We start from the raw sequence: 22,829 nt of genomic DNA, 5'->3' as shown, positions 1-22,829 counted from the left end.
AACCACCTACAATGAATGACCACAGATGCAAAATGACCACAAACAAATGCAAATTGATCATAATCAGACACATAAAACATCCACAAAAACTTAGGAACAATATCATGTTTGGTTCTTTCTCTTTCAGTCTGGGGGGCTTTTACATTTTTGTGCCCAGGGCCCATAGTCACATAATCTGTCTGTGTGAAATGTGCGTGTGTGTGTGTGTGTGTGTGTGTGTGTGTGTGTGTGTGTGTGTGTGTGTGTGTGTGTGTGTGTGTGTGTGTGTGTGTGTGTGCGTGCGTGCGCGTGTGTGTGTGCGTGCGTGCGTGTGTGTGTGTGCGCGCGTGCGCGTGTGTGTGCGCGTGTGTGTAAAGTTAGTTTGGTGCCTAACTGATTTCAGTTAAGAGCTTCAACAGGAAACACAAGTTTAACCTCATAGATAATTTAGCCAACATCCTCTCCATCCCTCTCTCCACTCTCTGTTTCCCCTCCCACTGTCTCACGTTTTCATGCCCCCCCCGGCCTTTCCATCTCTCACTCCTTCTCTGACTTGTTTACCCCATTCCCGTGCCCCCCTTTCACTTTCCTATCTCTGCCGTTGCTCTCCCCTGTTTCTCCTTCTCCTGCTTAATTTGAGAGAGAGAGGCTGCAGATTGAATCAATTATTGAAAGAGCAGAGGAGAGCAAGGGAGAGATTCAACGAAGAGTGTTGGTTGGTCAATGCATGAAGCATTAGTCTATGCTCAAATTTGTTTTGGAAGGCCTCTGCTGTCAGAGCTGAGCTGCAGGCAACAACATGGACTGCACGCACTTTCAGAAGCACTTAAGGTTAATATCATTACAAGTGCACCCATCTATGCTCTGCCTCTGCTCTTCTCACTTCTGCATGGGAATGTGTGCAGTATTGATGGCATATTAGAAAACAGAAAACATTTGTTGCATACTGGAGTTCAGAAATGTACAGGAATGATTTTAGTTGATGATGCTGCTTATTTCATGAAAACATATTCTTACTGCTTCTTGTCCTCGTTCTGTTTCCGAACGGTTTGTTGAATGCTAGGATGTATTGCACTGAGTGCAGCTGCCTCTGTGGGCTGGATCGTTCAGACAGTCATTTACTGGAGCTAATACATTATTCATAACACTTCCACAAATGCCATAACTTGTTAGTTTTCGTCTTGCAATGCGGGTTTGCTATGGGCCTTACATTTTTCATTTGAAGATTTCATTTGCAAAATCAGATAAAAGCCCTTCTTTAAAAAAAATCTACAGACCTGTGTATATTCTTAATAAAAAGTATATTCAGATAAGATGTACCTTCTGTTTATTTTCTGTTTTCAGATATTGAATGCAATAAAGGTGATTGCACATTTGCACTTCTTTTAAATCTATTTTGCCCCAAAATTAATCAAATAAATCTTTTACGGTCCTCTTCCTCTGAAAATATGTTTAGCGAATCAGCACACAGTTTTCAGGTCATGTGAGGTAAGATGTGCTGTCTGAAAGCAGCTTAATTATAGCTTAAAGTCATCTTTAAATTTTGATTATTTGGACAAAATGATGGGCCAATGCTGTTTTCTCCTTCATGGCATAAAAAGAAAAGGAACACAGGTTGTATGTTCAGAGTATAATTCTGCAATTTTAAGAAAGTCATAGCATTATATAGCACGAGTTCTCTGTTTTTAATAAATGGCAGTTATAATCTTCTTTTGTTAAAAACTAAATCTTAAATGTGAAAATGGATATGTTCATTAATTTTGAATTTTTTTTTTTTTTTTTACCTTACCTGAGCTATTTTTACTTAATCAAAACAACCCAAGTCCAGTCTGACTGATAATCCCTGGATTGCACAGTAAAAAAAAAAAAGAAAAAGATTTGAGTTAATGGAAATGATTTTTTTTTCTTTTATATTATGCAAACGTTGTACTAGTACAGCAATATGTACAACACATCCACCACTTGAGTTTCTTATTCTTCCCCTTTTGCTCTCTTTTGTTTTCCCTTTTTGCCAAATCCTCTCATGTGCCCCCTAAACCTTCCTCCCTCATAAATCCCCCAAGCAGAGGACAGTACTCAGTTGCTCATCTCTACAGATGCCACTTACAGCACAGTCACCAATGGTATGTGAGCATAAAGTTGTCTGCCCTGCTCCTTTCCTCAGCCAATGAATGGACCCCAGTACACGTTACAGTAACGTGCCAGTGACCTATGATGTACATACACAAATGTCTCTCAGTCTCTTGATCCAGTGTATGAAGATGTGCGTACCTTTCTTCCTCTTCCCTTTAGTAGTGTTTCTTTGTGGTTCTCTGTTCCTGGAAGTATGTCTATGGCTGTCCTAAGTTGACAAATATGAACTGTTGATGAATATGGGCACATGTGAGCACTATTTCTTCTAACTTAATGTCTTTCTGTTCCCTCATCTTCACATCTACTCATGTCTGACTCATCTGTATCTTCCCTCAGGAAAACAACCTGATGGAGCTGTGGAGAACAATCAGAACAAAGGTAAACGCTCATAACATGTGTGTGACGCTTACTACATCTTCAGGGGCAATGCTGAGGAAGGGTGTATGTTTTGTGCTTCAGCCAAGAAGCAGGATGGGGGTGTAGCCATGGAGATGCAACCCCTGAAGAGCGCAGAGGGAGGGGAGGTTGAGGACAGAGAGAAGAAAAAGACCAACGTCCCTAAGAAAGAAAAGAGCGTGCTGCAGGGCAAGCTCACCAAACTGGCTGTTCAAATTGGCAAAGCAGGTAAAAAAAAAAAAAAAACTGTCATAAGTAAACTGAGCAGGTTTCACACTCTTTTTGCAGCACTTTCCACACTCAACATATAATAGAGTAAATTCTGTAGCTGTCAGTCCCACTGAGCTTTGGTGATGATGGCGTACAGCGAAGTTCTTTCTGAATACGAGAAATGAATTGTGGGAGCTGTGTGAAACTTTGCACATAAGGTGCAATGAGTCATACTTAGAATTAGGCCTCATTACTGCCAGTCGCAGGTGATATTCTCTAAAGATAAAGGAATGAAGTGAATAATGAAGCACTGTGTGGTTCTTCAATCACTGAGCATGCATTGCTACACAATTAAAAGAAAAACAGAGAAATCAGGCTGACACTGATCATTTTCACCTTCTTTGACTCTCCCCGCAGGTTTGGTGATGTCAGCCATCACCGTCATCATTCTGGTGCTGTACTTTGTCATCAACACGTTTGTCGTTGAAGGTCTGTGTACATACATCTCTCCAACAGACACGCACAATTCTCACTTCCTGGAATATTTTGCTTGTGTCAGCCGAGTTAAATGTTTACCACTCTGCTGCGTATGACTCACTCTGCAAACTGAATTATTGGTTCAGCCTTCATATGTGGTGTGGTGTGTGTTGCAGGTCACGCTTGGTTGACCGAGTGTACTCCGGTCTACATCCAGTATTTTGTCAAGTTCTTCATCATTGGAGTCACTGTGCTGGTGGTGGCTGTCCCAGAGGGCTTACCTCTCGCTGTCACTATTTCTCTGGCTTACTCTGTCAAGGTAGACCCACCCGCTGATCCAGTTTAATCGAGGCTTATTAAATGGAAATGTTAAGAGGCTATTGGTCGTTTTAACCAGCGTTACACTGTGCACAGTCAGGTGAAGGAATTGATACTGTAAAATGAAGTGTGTGTAACCAGACTTGAGTAATTGTGATGTCAGAAGGGTTGTGTGAGGAGAGCACTGCAAGGTGAGGAAATGTGTCCCCTTCACCTTCCAATACCCTAATTCTGCCCCCCCCTCATGTTTACAGTCTCGCTAAAATCTGTCTCCAACGTGCCATCTGACTGTCCACCAGTCAAATTCCAGATGAAAGCAGAGAGGAGCTGATAAAAAATATTGGTCCTGCTCATCTGAGTTGTCTTCAGCTATTACCTCATAGCAGTAAGCTTTAGTAGTGATAGCTCCGTGGGCTTTTTCCCCAGAGCTACATTTCTACAAGGCTCCCCAGTCTTGTTGAAGATTAGTGAGACTGTATGCAGCCTGACAGAAAAAGCTGCAGACATTATTCAGCACATTCAGGCCTTCTTCATGCAAATCACCCCTCACTTGGCCTTTAAGTGGCCATTTGCATCTTTTTTTAGGGAAAAAAACACAGTTAAAGGGATATTTTGACATTTAGGAAATACACTTAAGCACTTCTCTCAGAGAGTTAATTGAGAGTACTGACACCAACCTGTCTGCCCATTAAATGTGAAGCTACAGCCAGCTGGCTAACTTAACTTCTCTGTTCTGTTTTGTTGGACTTTAATATGGAAATGGTTAAATCAGTCTGCATCACAATTATTTTTACTTTTACATCTGCAAAAGCTACTTAACTATAAGACAAGTTTATTTCTACAGCACATTTCACCCACAGAATGCTTTAGTCATGCTTTTAGAATGCTAAGTTTGTTGTAGCTCTAACTTGTATGGTAGGAACATATAGCGGCCTGATCATAGAATGACCTTAGGGGCTGAGGGCTCAGATGATAAAAGACAGTCAGAGATGTATTTTGGTCTGTAGCCTTTGAGAGATTTATACAGCAGCAGCAATACTTCAAACTCTTTTCTCGGACACACTGGAAGCCACTGCAGACATCTGGGAACTGATATGTCTTTTTTTTTTTTTTTTTTTTTTGAGGGTTTTTGTTGGGATTCTGGCAGCAACTTTCTGGATGAGCTGAAGTTGTCAGAGTTTTACTGTGGAGACCTGAGAAAAGACTGTTGTAGAAATCTAATCTGCTGGAAATGGATGGATTTGTTTCTTAAAGTCCTTCTTGGACATGAACCCTCTGACTCTTTATGTTTTTTTTTTCTAAAATTTTTTTGGTTGTTAAAATTTAATTCTTAGTCTAAGGCTAAAATAAGATTTCTGACTTGGTTTGGCTTTTCAGACACTCTCCTCTCCTTATGTATTTAAGACATTTTGACTGCACTTAGCTAAGAATAGTTGAGGTATCAAATCAAACCAGATTAATACCAGTTTTTATACAAATTAAATGCAAAAAAGTATTTCCCTTAAAAATCTGAACCTGATTTTTCCCTGCCCTTCTCTCTTTCTTCCATCAATTTATTTCTCTCTGCCTTTGTCCTTCTGCCCTCCCTCTATCCATCATCGTTCACCCCCACTATCCATCCCTCTGCTTTCCATCACTATCTCATATTTAGAAAATGATGAAGGACAACAACCTTGTACGCCACCTGGATGCGTGCGAGACAATGGGCAACGCCACGGCCATCTGCTCTGACAAGACCGGCACCCTCACCACCAACCGCATGACTGTGGTTCAGACTTACCTAGGTGAGGGCGAAACTACATTTCATAAATAATAATAATTTCATAAAATGAATGTAACATTTATCTACTGATTATTTGTGCTGCCTGATCCAACATAATGTCCCTTTAAAAACTGTGACTAATCTACTTCATGTATCTGCAAAACCTTGTCTGTGGCTAATATATTATTAAAACTCACCAGTAGAAATGAAATTCTGTTTGATTAGCAGGAATACCTCTTTATTGCTGATGTACAGATGTGACAAATAAATATGCAGAAAAGTCTCGAGATGTTCAAAGTTGTGGCCTTTTCATATGATCCAACCCACAATGGTGATAAAAACAGCTAATGGAGATTGCATGTATGCTGAATACACTGAAACCTTTATTGAAATGTTTTAAAACTCGATTGTTATTGCCCAGGTGATGTGCACCACCGCGTGGTCCCAGACCCTGGACAGATCAACCCCCGGACTCTGGACCTGTTAGTTAATGCTATCGCTATCAACAGCGCCTATACCTCCAAGATCTTAGTGAGTCACGCAAAGACAGAGATGTTTCAAAGTCAAAAGGAGCCACTCACTAAACTACTTGCTTTATTTTTACTCTTTCTCAGCCTCCTGATGTGGAGGGTGGTTTGGCTAAGCAGGTGGGCAACAAGACAGAATGTGGACTGCTGGGATTTGTATTAGACCTTCACCAGGACTACACCACTGTCAGAGAGCAAATCCCTGAGGAAAGACTGTACAAGGTAGGGAAGCGTTAAAGAAACACATATTTCTCTTAAATAAGTTGCAGCATCTACTATTGTCTGTCTATATTTAGTTGAACTTTACTTGTTCCTTTTGATTTTTTCATTGTCACACATTATTTTAAATAATATAATAAAAAAATTACATAGGCAAAAATATTAACAAATTTATTTCCAGCCTCTCCAGGGTCTAATGAAACTGAAAACAAACTCCCACCATAAAGCCCTCCTTCCCTGGTCTGTGCTCCTCTCAACCCGCTTCCTGAAGCTATGCCAGTCCAAAGCTAGTGTTAGCTGATTAAGGAGTAAATGTATCAGTCCAGTAGAACGCTCTGGTTACTGCTGATGTAACACAAAACACTAATGTTACACAAAGCTCCAATTCCTCCCAAATTCATATCAGATTCATTCAATCCAAAGGTCCAATCATGAGCATGCTACTGATGACCATGCTTTTGATGCAATTACTAAAGTCAAGTGCTTTCTCTAAGTAGCTTGGCAGACTTGCACCATTACACACTTGCAATCTCTTCTGCTGCCAATGATGCAGCGGGTCCAACTCTACATTGTGTTTGGTGGTGGACAAGGACCACGCTTGCTCGAATGCCGGTCAGGATTTTATTGGAAAGCACCACAGAGGGCAGCAGCATAACTTTTTTGCAACTAATAAACAAGGCATTCGCAGGGTATCTCTCATATATCAAAGGCATTCTGTACTCTCCCAAAGAAAAATCCAGGACAAATGGAGTGAGCCATGCTGCTGCCAACGCTGAAAAACATCTCAGAAAAGTAGCCATGCATAAACCCACATGTCTGTAGGAGTAGAGGAAGAAGGTATTTACAGGGTCTCACTTGACTAAATGTGCTCTGTGCCTGTATAATGCCATGAAAAAGTCACTACATGCTTTATGGAAACCAATATAAGAAAAAAAAAAATTGTACCAAAGATAAAAAAGTGTCTGCTAAACCCACATGGGATTACAAAAATCCTTTGCCACACGACAGCTTTGTGATGTCTTGTGCCCAGTAGAATATGGATCACATTTCTTAAGGTAGTTCAGCTCAATGCTTCAGCACTGGTAAAATAAGAAGCAGATTTTTTTTTTACAAAAAGGTGTTTCAGTCATTATCTAATGTTAGCAAGGTCTAAAAATGGTGTGCGTGTTTTTAAAAACAGGTCTCAACACACTAAGACACAAATCATCACTTATTCACTGCTAGGTGGAGATGTTGGACATAAGCTCACCACTTTGCTTTACAGTGATTCTACATGCTCCATGCCAACATCATCACTTGTTGCACTGATGCAGGTATAACCCCTCAGGTGCAACACCCAGCGCACTCTCAGCTGTGTTTCTGACCTACCTATAAATTTCCTCTTCTGAATCGTACATCTCTCATTCTCTCTGAAACAGGTGTATACGTTCAACTCAGTGCGTAAATCCATGAGTACAGTGATCAAGCTGCCTGACGGGTCCTTCCGCCTTTACAGCAAAGGAGCGTCTGAGATCATGCTGAAGAAGTGAGTGGCGGGGGAGGATGAGGGAGGTGGACAAAGGAATAACTGTTCCTGATGGCATTAAAGAGGTTGAGGGAAACATTTTTCTTCTGTCCTTTATTCCTCTCCAGGTGTTCCTATATCCTAGATGCTAATGGAGAATCGCGTAGTTTCCGCCCACGTGACAGAGATGAGATGGTCAAACAGGTGAGATGCACCGAATACCATCTCTAATATCTTGTTATAAATTCATTTTGATTGGACGGTGGATGCCATGGTGGTACAGTGGTTTAAAAGTAAGAAGGGTCTGGGTTTAAGTCCAGGGCTGGACTGAGTCTTTCTGTGTGGAGTTTGAATGTTCTCTCACTGTCCAAACACATACAGGTTATGCTGATTGGTGACTATAAATTGCCTGTAGGTGTGAATGTAAGCTTGAGTGTTTGTCTCTGTCAGCCCTTTTGATAGACTGCTGATCTGGTCAGGACTGTACCTCTCACCCACTGCATGCTGGGATTGGTTTAATGTCATTGCAATGTCCCCAGAGCCAGTGGTCTATGTTACATGTCTCTCTCCCTCTTTATTTTCTGCTCTCTGCTGCCACCAAAATACTTAAAGGAATAGTTTGACATTTTGGGAAATAAGTTTCTTTCTTGTGTCAGATGAGGGGATTGATACCAATGACATTTCTGTAGGTTCTGTTGGTTAAATATTTACTTATTTTGACATCTCCAGACCAACTCTCTTGGTTACTGGATGACATATCTGACTCTTTAGCTGCTGAGTCCTCCTCTCTGTTCACCAGATCATGTCTAACTGTGCCTGTCTGCTGTTAGCTGCTGAGCAGGTGGACAGCAGGGACTTTTTAGAGCTTTTTCTCACACATGTGCTGCTTGCTGCCCCCAGAAACAATGCTATGGAAGCAGTGAGAATAAACCAAATCAGTAAACATATATAAAGCTCCATCGGGTGTTTAGCCTCTTTCCCTCACTGTTGTAGATGGGCTCTGGAGAGGGAGACCTGAAGTTGGCAGGGGAGCTGCAGATATAGTTAAAATGGTTTATAGGAATCCCGTTTCCCATTGTCAAATTGTTTTCACATTGTCATTTCATTTTGTTTATAAATCATCAGTTTGATAGGTAAACTCTGAACTGAGCCAGGCTGTTTCCCCCGGCAATCAGTCTTTATGTTAAGCTAAGCTATCCATGCTGCAATATTATTTAGAAGTGATGTGCAAGAATGACTGATTATTTGATTAGTCGAATATTGGAAAAAAATTGTGTGTCTGGGGGTGGGGGGGGGGGTGTTTTATTATTTATGCTGTAGAGAAGTAGACAAATGCTTTGCATTGCTTCAGCAGCTCACTTTGCTTTTGTTTTTGGTTCGGTTTTGTTTGAGGGCAGGACCTGGAGGAGATGTTGAAACCAAAATAAAGTTAAGAAGAAGTGGTGTAATTTCATTTAATTTAACAATGAGGTTGAGTGCTCATTATGTGGAATGAAGCTATCTTTTTATGGCTCTGTACGGTGAGGAGTCATTTACAACACCAGCCTGAAAATGTTGAGCATCAGCAGCAAAAACACAAAAGGGAGCGACAACAGAAAATGATGAGATTAGTAAGAGCAATGACATCACCATTAATCACATGATTGACTTAAATTGAATGGATTATTAACCTCAAAAGTAACTATAATGTCCCTCCATAGTGTTTAGTGGACCGACAGAAGACTGGAATTAATCTTCTAATTACTTCTTGGCAAGAAAGCAAATTTGTTTTACAAAATATCAAAGTATTCCTTTAAAAATGTTTTTTTTTTTTTTATAGCATTGGTTTAGTCTATGCTGCTTTCTGTTCTGTGTTAGGGCTGTTTGACCTTCTTTGGATACATCTGTACTCAAACCCAGTTAGTGCCTCATGTCTCATGTAATAATTGTTCATTGGCACTTATACGTTGAGCATATCTGAGATAAGCCATGTCTTATCATAAGGATTAATACAAGGCAAACTTAGAAAAGCTGTCAGGTCATTACAGAACACAGATGGTGCATAGCGAGATGCTGTAAAGTTATTACATCCTTATTAAAGTTATTAAATCCTGAAACTGTCACAAAGACTGTACAGCTAAGCTCTGCTAAATTAGCTGTCTTCTGTAGCGTTATTAAGTTAGGATGTTATTTTCTGAAAGCTGCTGAAACTCTGTAAGACAGCTGCTTTGCTGACTCAGTCTGCTCATACTGCACTTTGAATTCCCACCAGCAAAAACATTTTTCACAAATTATAGATAAGCAGTTGTAGTCACACTAAACACTATAAGCATTACTGAACAGAACAGGAGCGAAAACTGTGGAGTCAGCGTTGGCTGATTTATACATATTCCTCATCTGTTGTACACATAGCTGCTTTGCTACATCAGTCTAGTTGTAACTGAAATCTTTAGCAGCAAAACACACGTATTTGTTCCACATACAATAGATTAGCCTGTGCAGGCTGAACAAGCAGTGTTTAATTGACTGACAGGCTGACTGACCTAAATTTGGCTCCTGGTGAACACAGCTTGTGCTGTGAGAAAAACAACTCTCCTCCTTACACAACATTATTCCAGCTCAGTTGTTCAGTTTGCATTGTGGCAGCTTTATGTCACGTCTTCTTTACATCACACTGTCTTCCCTCTGCTGTCTGCAGTGAGCTGGGGGTCTTTCCCTGCAGCTGTGTCACAGAGTATTCCCACAGAGATACTCAAGAGGTCATCAGACATAAACTTCAAACTGTTTACAGACAATTTCATCCAGTGTTTAGACATTGGATATTGGAATATAAATGAATATTATGTGGTGTGATGCCTGATGATATATGTGAGATTCTTAAAGCTGGGGTAATATTTGATTAACAGGTGATTGAGCCAATGGCATGTGAGGGGTTGAGGACCATCTGCATTGCATACCGTGACTTGCCGTGCAATCCTGAGCCAGACTGGGAAAACGAGGCAGAGATAGTGACGGAGCTGACCTGCATCACCGTGGTTGGGATAGAGGACCCTGTGCGGCCTGAGGTAGAGTACTGCATCTTAATTGTGTTTTCAGCTGGTTTGGTGAGGTTGCGTGATTGAAACTTTCAGTGTGTTTTTGGGTGAACAAATTACCCTGTGTCCTTTAAGGTTCCCGAGGCCATTCGTAAGTGTCAGCGTGCAGGCATCACGGTTCGGATGGTGACTGGTGATAACATTAACACAGCCAGGGCCATTGCTGCTAAATGCGGCATCATCCACCCTGGGGATGACTTTATCTGTCTAGAGGGCAAAGATTTCAACCGACGAATCAGGAACGAGAAAGGAGAGGTGAGTTGGGGTCTTAAATGGATCAAATGGAGGGTAACCTTGCTTTTAAAAAAAATTTTCTATTTCTCTACTAAATTAAATCAACTAAAATTTATGTTAGTGAAATATCTGTGGTTAGAGGAGCTCACTGTTATTCATATACACAGTTAAAGTTATTTAGTTTTTTTGGAGGCTTTTTGGCCTTTATTTGGCAGAGCAGTGGAAACAGGGGAGAATGTGCATCCATTCATGGGTGCCCACCAAAACCACTCTCCACCCAAGTTAGACTATATAAACATGCAGTGATAAATGCTAATAATTCAAATATTATGTATTAAACAGCTTGTTTTCTTGCATTCATTATTCTCTACATTTACTATGACTGATGACAAAGAAAATTCTCATGTTTAACATGTGAGGACCAAGTATGTTTTTTTTTCAGTTGTACTTACATAATGACTGAGTCACTTAATTAATTATCAGAATAGCTTTTTTCATTCTGTTGGTTATCCAGTAGATTGATCAATAAATACTTTCCATGCTGTGGGTCTGCACTGATCTACAGACAGTGAAATGCTGTGTGTAAATTATGATCCTTTTTGTTATTGATAAGTGCAGTGTGGCTGTAAGAGCCAGTTTCAGAGTGCGTCTGTTTTCCTCTATCACGTCTCACTGTACAATTAAATCTGTCGAACGAAAATCTGTCTCTGGCTAAACGGTGACACCTAGTGAAAGAACAGAATGTTTTACAGGTTTCTTATTGTTCACTCGTCATCACACAGTCTTCTTCCTGTTGTGTTCTTCTCCATCTAACCAACAGATTGAACAGGAACGTATTGACAAAATCTGGCCCAAACTCCGTGTGTTGGCTCGATCGTCACCAACCGACAAACACACACTGGTTAAAGGTGAGTCTGAAGCTTATTAGCACATACACACACACACACACGCACGCACGCACACACACACACACACACCCTCACACACACACACACACACACACACACACACACACACACACACACACACACAAACACGCACACTTACATAGAGAGAGCCTTATTCTATCCTGTGTGTGTCCAGGCATCATCGACAGCAGCATCATAGAGCAGAGGCAGGTTGTCGCAGTAACAGGAGATGGAACTAATGATGGACCAGCTTTGAAGAAGGCTGATGTGGGCTTTGCCATGGTAACCTGATATCATATTCACCATTGATGTTTATTTGGTGCTGAAGTCCTTCTCTAGTTACTCATCTGTGTGTTATCGCATAGAAGCATATAAATCCAAATGCTCCCTAATGGACAGCATTATAAACAATAAGCCTCTCTTATCACACTGTGTTTTCAGCAAAATATACTTAATTATTTAAGACACCTGATACATTCAAGTATATTTCAGAAAGAATTTAATAAAAAATGTATGAATATTGAATGTATTGTTTTTTGCTTGGAAGAAAAGTGTATTTTTAATAGCGTGCATCTGATTTAGGTCTCTGCTCTTACTCACACCAAGTGGCAGCCCTTGGAGGCAGGACAACATGATATTGAGAAAGTAGCACTCCAAAATAATTTGGACGCTTGAATGCTTACATGAATCATGTCATGAGTCTCTCTCTTCCTCACTCTGTCTCAATCTCCGTCAGGGGATTGCGGGGACAGACGTGGCTAAGGAGGCGTCTGACATCATCCTGACTGATGACAACTTCACCAGCATTGTCAAGGCGGTGATGTGGGGACGAAACGTCTACGACAGCATCTCCAAGTTCCTGCAGTTCCAGCTGACAGTCAATGTAGTGGCTGTAATAGTGGCCTTCACCGGGGCCTGCATCACTCAGGTAGATTTAATAACAACAACGCACACACATGCATTCCTATACATACACACACACACAAAACAAACACTTTTGTAAAGTCCTCATGTCTGCTGAGACAAAGCAGCTGCTAAAATGATTTTAAATAATATAAGGAAATCCAAACTGATACAAATGGAAAAATATGGTTTGCATGTTTATGTGGGCATTAGATGTCATCTGTAATACATGACAGATTTTGCTTATTAATGAGGCTTAATTTTGTACTGCAAACCTGATGCCATGGTTGCAACCTGCTTCACTGTCTACGAAGATAAAACATCCCACTGCTGTGCCACTTCACAACAATTAGAAGCTGTGTGACACTTGAACATGAATGAGACAAAAACCACTTCAACCAAGCAGCTATAACCTGCAGCCTCACAGCAAACTGACACTGAGCCTGCATTAGAATCTCTCCTTATTTACTATGTAGTGCACTAGATTTACTGTACACAATTTTAATATCATGTCTTAGTGTGAAATTTATTTACAAAAGTGCTTAGCACTGTCACCTCACAGCAAGAAGGTTCCAGGTTTGAATCCCGCTTGACCCTGGGCTTGTTGTTTGCGGGGTCCCCGTGACTATGTGGGTTTTCTCCTCCCACAGTCCAAACATGCAGGTTGGGTTGACTGATTCTAAAGCTGTGAATGTGAGTGTCAGCACTGTGATAGACTGTTGATCTGACCAGGGGCAACTCGCCTCTCACCCACTGCATGCTGGGATTGGCTCCAGCTCCTACGCAAGACTGGATTGGACTAAGCAGTATAGACGATGGGTGGATGAATGGATATTTATTTATTATATAGCTCCCCCACAAATATGCAGAATGAATCGTGGAATCAAAAAGAGGCTTCTGTTGCTGTTCTCATTAATTTATGCCACGATCCACCAAGCCAATTTTGTAGAAGTTATACACTGTATAACTGTATTGGCTTTCACTGCTACAAATACATAACACGACAAAAGAAGCTAATTCAGGCCATGTATCTGTTGTGGCTCCAAGGTTAGCATTAGGGCTAACCAGTCTAAAATAATGCCTGAACACCCCCATATGGGAATAAATACAGAAGTTTCTTTCTGTTCTTCCCATTCTGCAGACACTGTGAATGTGCTCAGTTTACCATGGGGGGAACCAGATCAATACAAACTGAAAAAGAATACACAATAACAAACAAAAGCAATAAAGTAAGACTCGTCTGTTACTGCTGACAATAATAGTCTCTCTGTGGACAGACACAGCCAAGAGTGCAGCAGCTTTTTTAAAGACTTTGACCGAACTCTGTTACAGTACAGTGTCAAATCACCAACTTTTTAGAGAATCTAGTCATGCACATCTGTTTTCACTGACTGAGTAGACAATCTGCACAAAAACAAGAAATACATGCAGTACATCACCAGCTGAGCTGATACTTCTTAACAGGGCATAATCCTGTGGAGTAGAAATTAAACACCACAAACTAAACAAACTTATATTATGTTAAATATTTAATTTAATTGAAATTAATGATGCCACAGTGTAAAAGTCCTCTGCTCCATGTAGAAATCCGGCCTTCAATGTGTTATTGCAGTCAAAGTCCAGAAGTATCATAAATGTAGAGCAGGAAAAGTACAAGGTTTGCTCTGACATATAGTGAAGTCCAAGGATGAAGTAGCACAAAATGGAAAGTACAAATATCTCAATAGTATAAGTATATATACTTAGTTAAACTCCAGCAGATTTGGTCATATGCCTCTGGTTGTAATTGTGTCTGCAGGACTCTCCTCTGAAGGCCGTGCAGATGCTGTGGGTGAATCTGATCATGGACACGTTTGCGTCACTGGCCCTGGCCACTGAGCCTCCAACCGAGTCCCTGCTGCTACGGAAACCCTACGGCCGCAACAACCCGCTCATCTCACTGACCATGATGAAAAACATCCTGGGTCATGGAGTGTACCAGTTGGTCATCATCTTCACTCTGCTGTTCATAGGTGCACACGCTGAAACAGCATGCACACACAGCCATCTTATCAGCTACAGTGTTGAGAAGTAGATTGAACACACTTCCAAAGAGGAATACAGCAGATTGCTTTTCCCATCTTCACACCTGTCATCTCCTCTTCTTGCCCCCGTTTTCATTCTCCAGGTGAACGCATGTTTAACATCGACAGCGGCCGCAACGCTCCGCTCCACTCCCCTCCCTCTGAGCACTACACCATCATCTTCAACACCTTCGTCCTCATGCAGCTTTTCAATGAGATCAATGCTCGGAAAATCCACGGAGAGAGAAACGTCTTTGATGGCATATTTTCCAACCCCATCTTCTGCTCCATCGTTCTCGGGACCTTCGCTGTGCAGGTAAGGTGACTTCTGGAATGACTTAAATAGATCTCTGTCCTGATTGGTGGAGATGTTTTGCATTTTGCCTTTATCCTTTATTGATAGTAGATATGTAGATTCTATTATATATGTCATCATCTTAAGTGAACCTGTTTGCTGTGGTGTTTAACTGTAATACATTATATTCAGTGTCGTTTCTAATATTTTGCCAACTGCATTTAAAAATATCAATGGGGAAGATGTTAGAAAAACATATTTTAATATCATCCAAACATAAACATAGTTGAATTAACACCAGGCTGAAAGTTTGACCAGAAATAGATTGCTTTAGACTGTTTACAATAAATGTACCTAATATAGTGGCAAATATAGTGGGAGCTTATACACGATGAAATAGGTAAATCAATGTGATAATGATGTTTATAACAAAGAAAATTCTAAACACAGTGGCCACACACATCACTGGGAACTGAAGGATAGAGGAAATAATAAAGATTAAACTACATATTATATGATAATTAACTCTTCTTTTATTTATTTAGCAGAAAGGTCTAAGCAGATTGTGAAAGTGCACTTCTACTATAAAGGAACATCTCTGTGATGAACTGAAAAAATATGATTCATAGTTGTAAGTGCACAAATGAACTAAAAAAAAATAATTGCACTGCACAAGTTCTGACCATTAGACCATTAAAGGGTTGAAGATCAGAGGTTGGTTGCAACGCTGCATATATTGAAGGGCAGAGAGAGAAGACAGAAAGTAGGAAACAAATGTGAACAGGTGCTGTGGTTGTTTGGTGGCTGGGCTGTATTTCTATGTCAGTGCTATCTTTAAAGTCTTCTGTAAAGGGCTGCTGTGTTGTGGCATGTGGCTTGGACACTGTCTTAAACTGTAAATGTATAGAAAACAAATATGATTCTGTAACCTGATTGTGCCTGGTTATTACAAGTCCAGCTCTAAGATTCTAAACTTTACCGACCACATGAGGACTGTTTGTTCAATCGACTTAACAAGAATACACTTGACTGCACAGGGAACTGTGAGTGCACAGAAAAAGAGAGAGGCAAACAATCACAAAGTGAGAGACGGAGAGAAGAAGAATCAGATATTTTCCAAAGCTGTTTGGCGCTCAATGCTACTCTTGGGAGAAACGAGAGATGAGAGAGAGCGCGGGGGGGATAGCAATGATTTCGGGTGTGGGAGCAACAAAGCAACAGTTCTGGGGAGTTTGGAAGAGAAAACATGGGAGAGACAGGAAGATAAGAGGCAGTTTGGAGGTGGGGGGTGGGGGGGCAGATAAGTAAGAAAGATGGATCTCTCTTCTCTGCAGAAAGATATTATTACTGTATGTGTAGCCCTGGTGAGATTTATGGCTGTGCAGTTTGGTGTCAAGATGATAGTGCCACTCTGATGAGTCTTGTTCCTGGTGTAAATAATCATGCTGCTATTTAAAAAGCTGTCACTACATCCACTGAGGAGCATGGTGTTATTGCGCCCCAAGTTTACAGACGCAGACTGGCAAGGGCTGGTTTTGTTGTGGTGGAAGCGTTGGATTCAGATCCATGTAAAAGTGGAATGATTTCTGTGATAAATGTCACTGAGGGTGTGTGTTCCCAGCTCAGAATTTTTCTAAATCCACTTTACGGCATCCCAGTAGCACCACAGTGCTGTGTTTCCTCTTAAACAGATTAAATCGATATGACAGTGGTGTTAATGTTTGACTTATGTGTCTAAAAATTCTTTTTTCAAACATAGAACTTATTGGTTTTAGATACAGCTGAAAATAACATTGTCAAACTTTAAAAACTGGATTAAAAAATGCAGCTGAACCACAGAAACCTTTATTATTGCACATATTCCACCTTCTTGTCAAAACCTGGCACCTACATTACCCAGATTGCAACTTGATCACTGACAAATGGGTCTAAAGTTTAGCCACTATTGTTGAGGAGCTGTACAAGAATGGTCTCACTTCTTGACTCCTCATCCCCAAATCTTTTTACTTCTCAAACTTGTCATCATCAGAAAGTACTGACACCACCTCAGCCAAGATCATGAGGACATTTGTCTGACTTCACTCACAAATAATGTTTTCACATATCTGTTTGTACTCCACAACACCTGAAACTGACTGTAGTACTGGAGTTCCCCTTTAATAGCTGACTCCTACATGTATGAAAAATAAGGACAGTTGATGGCACTGACAGGTGATGTATCAGAGCAAACCTGATTCAATATGTTGCATGTAGCTTTTTCTGATTGGTGTGATCAACTGTTCTACTTGTGCCAATGTTGTGCATGATGCTGTAGCTTGTCACAGAAAAGATGAACACATCACCAGGAGACATGTTTGTAGTTTTCTGCTTGACAACCACAACGTGCCATTTTCACACTTAATGAGACTCATGCTAACTAGCGAGCTTTAGAGCTGTGCATAGGTGGATTTAATTACCTCTGGACAAAGCTACTTTTCCTCTGCTTACATGCTAAGCTACGCCAACTGCCTCCTGGCTCCGGCTTCATATTTAATGGACAATGGTATCGATCTTACTCTCAGCAAGAAAGCAAATAAGCATATTTCCTGCCTTTAAATAATTTGCAGGCTGAAACCAAATCTTAACACTTAGGAAAGTTTATACATGGCACTAAATGCAAAATGACCCCAGGCTCAGAATTCTGATTGCTTTAAGAGATTAGGGTTGTATTTCCTACTTGAAATTGTATATTATGTTTTTTACAGTACTGACTGTGGCTGGTGCGGCAGAGCAGATGCTGCAGTAACAACAACACTGTGTTTGCTTGTGACAATAATAATGTCCCTGCCTGTGTTTCTGCTGCAGATCGTGATCGTGCAGTGGGGAGGAAAACCCTTCAGTTGCGCCCCTCTCAATGTAGAGCAGTGGCTCTGGTGTCTGTTCGTGGGAGTTGGAGAGCTGCTCTGGGGGCAGGTAAGCAGCTCTTCAGCCTGCTGAGTCAAACCACACTGAGCACGTGTAGGCTGACAAGCTTTGTTTCATCTGCAGTTTCCCCTAGGGTGAGGCAAAGGAGTCATTTTCACACTCTCTTAGATAACTGTTCTATACATCTCTTCAAATAATCTGGTGTTTTCTATTTTAGAAAAGCTCACAGCTGGTCATGCATGCATGCAATACAAGCATCTTCTTGGCAAATAATAATTTCACAAACGTGGCGTTTCAGGTGATCGCCACTGTGCCGACAGAGCGGCTGCCATGCCTGAAAGAGGCAGGGCTGGGCCTGGAGCCTGGGGAGGAGGAAGGAGAGGAGCTGGCAGAGGATGAGGAGGAGATTGACTGCGCCGAAAGAGAACTGCGCCGTGGGCAGATCCTCTGGTTCAGAGGCCTCAACCGCATTCAGACCCAGGTACTGTGTGACTGGACATTCAAAGCCAGTACTATAACGGAAACTCTTTCACAGGAACACACCCACAACTGCTCAACAGGAGCTTCACGTGGTCACGACACACATGCGGTCTGTTTAAGGTGAATTATAAATAGATGGAGACTGTGTGAAAAGTGTAATGAAAACATGAATCAGGAAACAAAAGGCAATATTACTGTACATTTAACAGACAACATAGGAATTTGAATAGGAATGCCTTCTGTTTTCACTCTTTAACCAAGTGCTTTATGGTAAAATGTATTTTTGGGTGATATTGTGGAGTAATTGTCCCTATCATGGCATTTACAAACTAACGTAAGAGACTTTTGGAAAGAAAGAAAGAATTCTTTAGAGAGATATATTGCGTTACTGATTTCTCTGTAAACAATTTTAGCTAAATATGAAAACTGTACCTGTTGTTCTTACTCTTCAAAAGTCAGTTTTCCTCATCCTGTCTGTGATTCTTCTGACTTGTGCCAAACATAATGTTCTTTCTCTCCAGCACAGCTATTTTTTTCCCTTCTGCTCATACATCATGAAATGGCTTTCTCCAACTTTCAAGTGGTATTTCAGTCTCTCACAAACACCATGAGACAGAGTATAAGCTGTGATTGTGTGTGTGTGTGTGTGTCTCTGTGTGTGTGTGTGTGTGTGTGTGTGTGTCGCTGCAGCGGCACCTGTGTCTCCGGGTGTTTACACTGTGCACAGACTAATGCTATAGACAAGCTGTTGACTTGGTTGACTAAGTGATTGGTTCTTGCACTGTATTGGTGTGAGGATGGACAATGAGGCAACAAAACAGCATCAACATGAAGAACAACCTGCTAACAGCCTCCTAAGCAGTGTTAGAGAGCCAGGCCAGACTCTCTGCTTAAGTGCCTGTCTTTGCCTAAAGTGGTCAGTTTTTCATTAAGAGGGTTTGGTCTGAGTGTGCACACAACAAATACAAATGCAAGCACACACACACACACACACACACACACACACACACACACACACACACACACACACACACACACACGCACGACTCATACACACATACAGCTATTGTTTTATAAATACCCTTAAATGCTGTAATGCACATTACTTATGCACATTTTCCATCAAAGGGAATGAGACGGTGTTTCTGTCATTATGATGTGACAGTTTTAAAAGGGACCACCACACAAACACACACACACACACACACACACACACACACACACACACACACACATATTGATGCACACAAGCGCACGTGCACAATCAGACCAGCCCTTCCTGCCCTCACTGAGTGCTGCTGTTTTGTCTCTGTCCTGCAGATGGAGGTAGTGAGCACGTTCAAGCGAAGCGGTTCGTTTCAGGGAGCGGTCAGACGGCGCTCCTCTGTGCTCAGTCAGCTCCACGACGTAAACACTATCTCTACCCCCTCTCACGTAGCTCTCTCCACCGCAACAGCCAATACCAGCCCAGCCCCCGGGAGTGAGTCCGCCGAACGCATGTACACACATACACACACACACACACACACACACACCTATACCTGCATACACATTTTCACTGGCTCTCTGACACACACTCATTTATAGACAAACACACACTCTGCTGCACGGCACGTGGACTGCAGTAATTTTACTCTCTATGGTTGTGTCCCCTCCGGCTCGCTCGCTGCTCGTGTGTGTGTTTCCTCTATTCTTTTCTCTTATTCTCCCCTTCAAACAGCACCCAGTCCTGACCAGCTGTGTCGTTCTGGACTGACCTGGTCTGGTCTGGTTTAAATCCAGACCTGGTCCCAATCCAGACTTTGTTTTTGTTGTTGAGTGTTGGTTGGTGCAGGAGGAGGCTCACTGTTGTCTCTCTCTCTCTCTCTCTCTGTCTGAGGTGTCCTTAAAGAAAAGGAGCAGCACTGTTTTTACAGCGTTGAAAACAGTTTTCTGTACTCTGACAAGGATGCATCCTAAAGTTCAAATGCAAACGAGCAAATGGCAGCTCCTCCTGCACTGTGTGTTACTTCCTGTTTGTGACTGAGGTCAAGCGTGGTTACTGTGGTTGACCCCTGCTGTAAACATGTCTAACGTCAAGGAGTGCTTTCCTTTCTTTTCTCAAAACAACAAGAGAATAGAGTTCTGCTGTAACATTTCTGTGACTCGCATCGTAGAAAATGCTATGATTAGATTTCACTGCCTTAGAATTCATACTCATTACCAGATGGCTTTCATATGGCTTCTGCAATTCTCTAAACTGTAAACCTTCGAGTATAAAAGCCCCATGACACACTGCTGTTTTCAAGGCTATCAATCATGCTTTCTTTCTCTTTATTCTGCTCCTCTCACTTTTGTTTGGTGCTGAAATTGTTGTCAACTGGTTATTTCTGTAACAATATTTTCAGCTCTGATGTCCCACGTTTGGCCCCCTGATGTCTCCAAAAAGTCCTGATTTTTCTCTGTCCAGTCTGTTTTTCCTCTCTCTGTCTCTCCGTCACAGTTCTCTCCTTTTCTTCTATATTTATGAGAAATTACAGGTTCCCTGTATGCAGAAATATTCTGTGGAACATGTTCTAATTGTTCTTCATAAGTAGAGTTGTTCTTTTATAGAGGTATTTAGATTGTACCAGATCTAAATACAGGCTCTTGTGTAGTATATTGCTAAGATTTCTTTAATAGGTTTCTCTTCATTTGTTTCTAGTTTCTTTTTTCGATCTTACTTTGTCCTTTACCTCATCCCTTTTTGTCATCCTCCCATCTCCGTACTAGAGTAGCCTCCACCTCATATTTTTTTCTTTATTTCTCTGTATGTCAGTTCTGTGTGTGTCTGTTTTGCAAGTGTGTTTATGCGTGTGCATTCGCTGACATTTTTGAGAGCCGTAGTTTGATTTCTGTGCGTTTCTGTCAGCGTGTGTGTGGGCACCTGTGCTGGTATGCTTGTATGTGAGCGTGCGCATGCATGTGTGGGATTTTGCTTGTCTCTTCATTTGACTGTCTCCATCTGTCTTCTCAGTTGCTTCTCCTTACCTTCCTTGCTCCCTTCCGTCCCATCCTTCCCTCCTTTCATTCCATGCTGCCTTCTTCCCCACCTTGCTCCATCACCTGTAGGTGTAGATATAGAGGCCCAGGTTGGTGCTGCTGACACTTCACTGTTGTGGTCATTCTGCACAGACTCTAGGAGATACCTGAGCTTTGTTTTAAGTACTTTGGAAACGCATCCTTCTCTCCCTCACTTTTATATGTAATAAAATATTTCTATGCAGTTATTCAGCACTGGGCGTTGCTGTAACATTGGCTGTCTGATGGTAAAGACAGGTTTTAAGACAAAGGTGAGGAAAGAGGGATGTACAGTACAGTCAAAGTATGGAAGCAGGGTTCAGGTCGCACCATTGCTAGCTCATTGCTTGCTTTTTCCAAGTCTTCCTCAATTTGAAGAGCTTGTTGTGTCCAAATCTATTACTCAGCAGCAGTATGACGCGTAACCTTCAGTGCCTGATAAGAAACCCAATGGATTTGGACAAACAAAGGGGACGTGGAGGGGATGTGAAGGAGCAAGCATTAAGTTTGACTTTAATGTGACCCAGGTCTGTTTCTCCAGATCACTTCATTGTTGTATGGAGGCACCACAGGTCTACAAACTCAACTCTACGAGTTAACATAAAAAGCAGAATTCAGATAGTGTCAGAGTGCCCTTAGTGATATTCCAGTTTATTATCGTCTCCAAATCTCATGAAAAGACCAACATCAACAATGAAGCTTTATGTATCTTATTTGTCTGTATCACAGAGCTCTATTGAAAATATTAACAAGGCTAAAGGTCACAGCAGTGCTTGTAGCATAATGCTAATGTCAGCACGCTAACACGCTCTCAGTGACGATGCTTTCATGCTAATGTTTAACAGGTGTAAGGATTTTTGCTGTTTGTTGGGATGTTTCATTTGATCCTGAGTGTTGGCTGAATGGCTAAAAACATATCAGTGAGTGTGACACCCCTTCATTAACCGAGGACACAAACTGTGTTTATCTCGACTCAGTGCCACACACCGCCCTGCAGCAGTAAATAATTCACATACGCTCGAATGCTCGACTGATTTCTTTCAATAAATGCACATTTTCCTCCTGATTGAGTAAAATGACCAAAAAAGTACAGGGACCAGCTATTTTATGAAACTCTTAACACTTTGTTAAACAGTTACTACTCATTTTTAAAGATTTATGTGTTCAGTGCTTCACGGCAAGTCAGGAAGAACTGACAGACTAACACTGTTGGTTTTGGTCTTTTTATGGGATTTGTTGACAGTATCACAAACACAGAATATCACTATCTATAACCTTTAAATACTTTCCTGTGATTAAAAAATGTTTGGTGACATGGGAATCCTCATCCAACAAACACACACTCCAAGTGATTTCATATGATTGACCGCCACCTGCACGGCTGCTTGTCCACAGTTAGCTTCA

At 41.4% G+C, this 22,829-nt stretch overlaps 1 protein-coding gene across 1 annotated transcript in view; it reads left to right on the top strand.

Moving 5' to 3' along the window:
• Positions 1-22,829, top strand: part of atp2b3b (ATPase plasma membrane Ca2+ transporting 3b) — a 42,891-nt gene that overhangs the window by 14,504 nt on the left and 5,558 nt on the right. Inside the window, exons 7-25 of the mRNA XM_033325300.1 lie at positions 2,449-2,490; positions 2,572-2,736; positions 3,136-3,207; positions 3,372-3,514; positions 5,165-5,297; positions 5,697-5,806; positions 5,890-6,024; positions 7,440-7,546; positions 7,654-7,729; positions 10,411-10,569; positions 10,675-10,854; positions 11,654-11,741; positions 11,917-12,023; positions 12,478-12,669; positions 14,443-14,656; positions 14,812-15,023; positions 17,847-17,954; positions 18,205-18,387; positions 19,707-19,820. Of these exons, the coding sequence (XP_033181191.1) occupies positions 2,449-2,490; positions 2,572-2,736; positions 3,136-3,207; positions 3,372-3,514; positions 5,165-5,297; positions 5,697-5,806; positions 5,890-6,024; positions 7,440-7,546; positions 7,654-7,729; positions 10,411-10,569; positions 10,675-10,854; positions 11,654-11,741; positions 11,917-12,023; positions 12,478-12,669; positions 14,443-14,656; positions 14,812-15,023; positions 17,847-17,954; positions 18,205-18,387; positions 19,707-19,820 (2,540 nt within the window). The remainder of the gene's footprint in view (positions 1-2,448; positions 2,491-2,571; positions 2,737-3,135; positions 3,208-3,371; positions 3,515-5,164; positions 5,298-5,696; positions 5,807-5,889; positions 6,025-7,439; positions 7,547-7,653; positions 7,730-10,410; positions 10,570-10,674; positions 10,855-11,653; positions 11,742-11,916; positions 12,024-12,477; positions 12,670-14,442; positions 14,657-14,811; positions 15,024-17,846; positions 17,955-18,204; positions 18,388-19,706; positions 19,821-22,829) is intronic.

Source organism: Mastacembelus armatus, chromosome 7, assembly GCF_900324485.2.
Source record: "Mastacembelus armatus chromosome 7, fMasArm1.2, whole genome shotgun sequence".
Lineage (NCBI taxonomy): Eukaryota > Metazoa > Chordata > Actinopteri > Synbranchiformes > Mastacembelidae > Mastacembelus > Mastacembelus armatus.
Note: the sequence above shows the minus strand (reverse complement) of the source record. Positions and strands in the feature narration are given on the sequence as shown.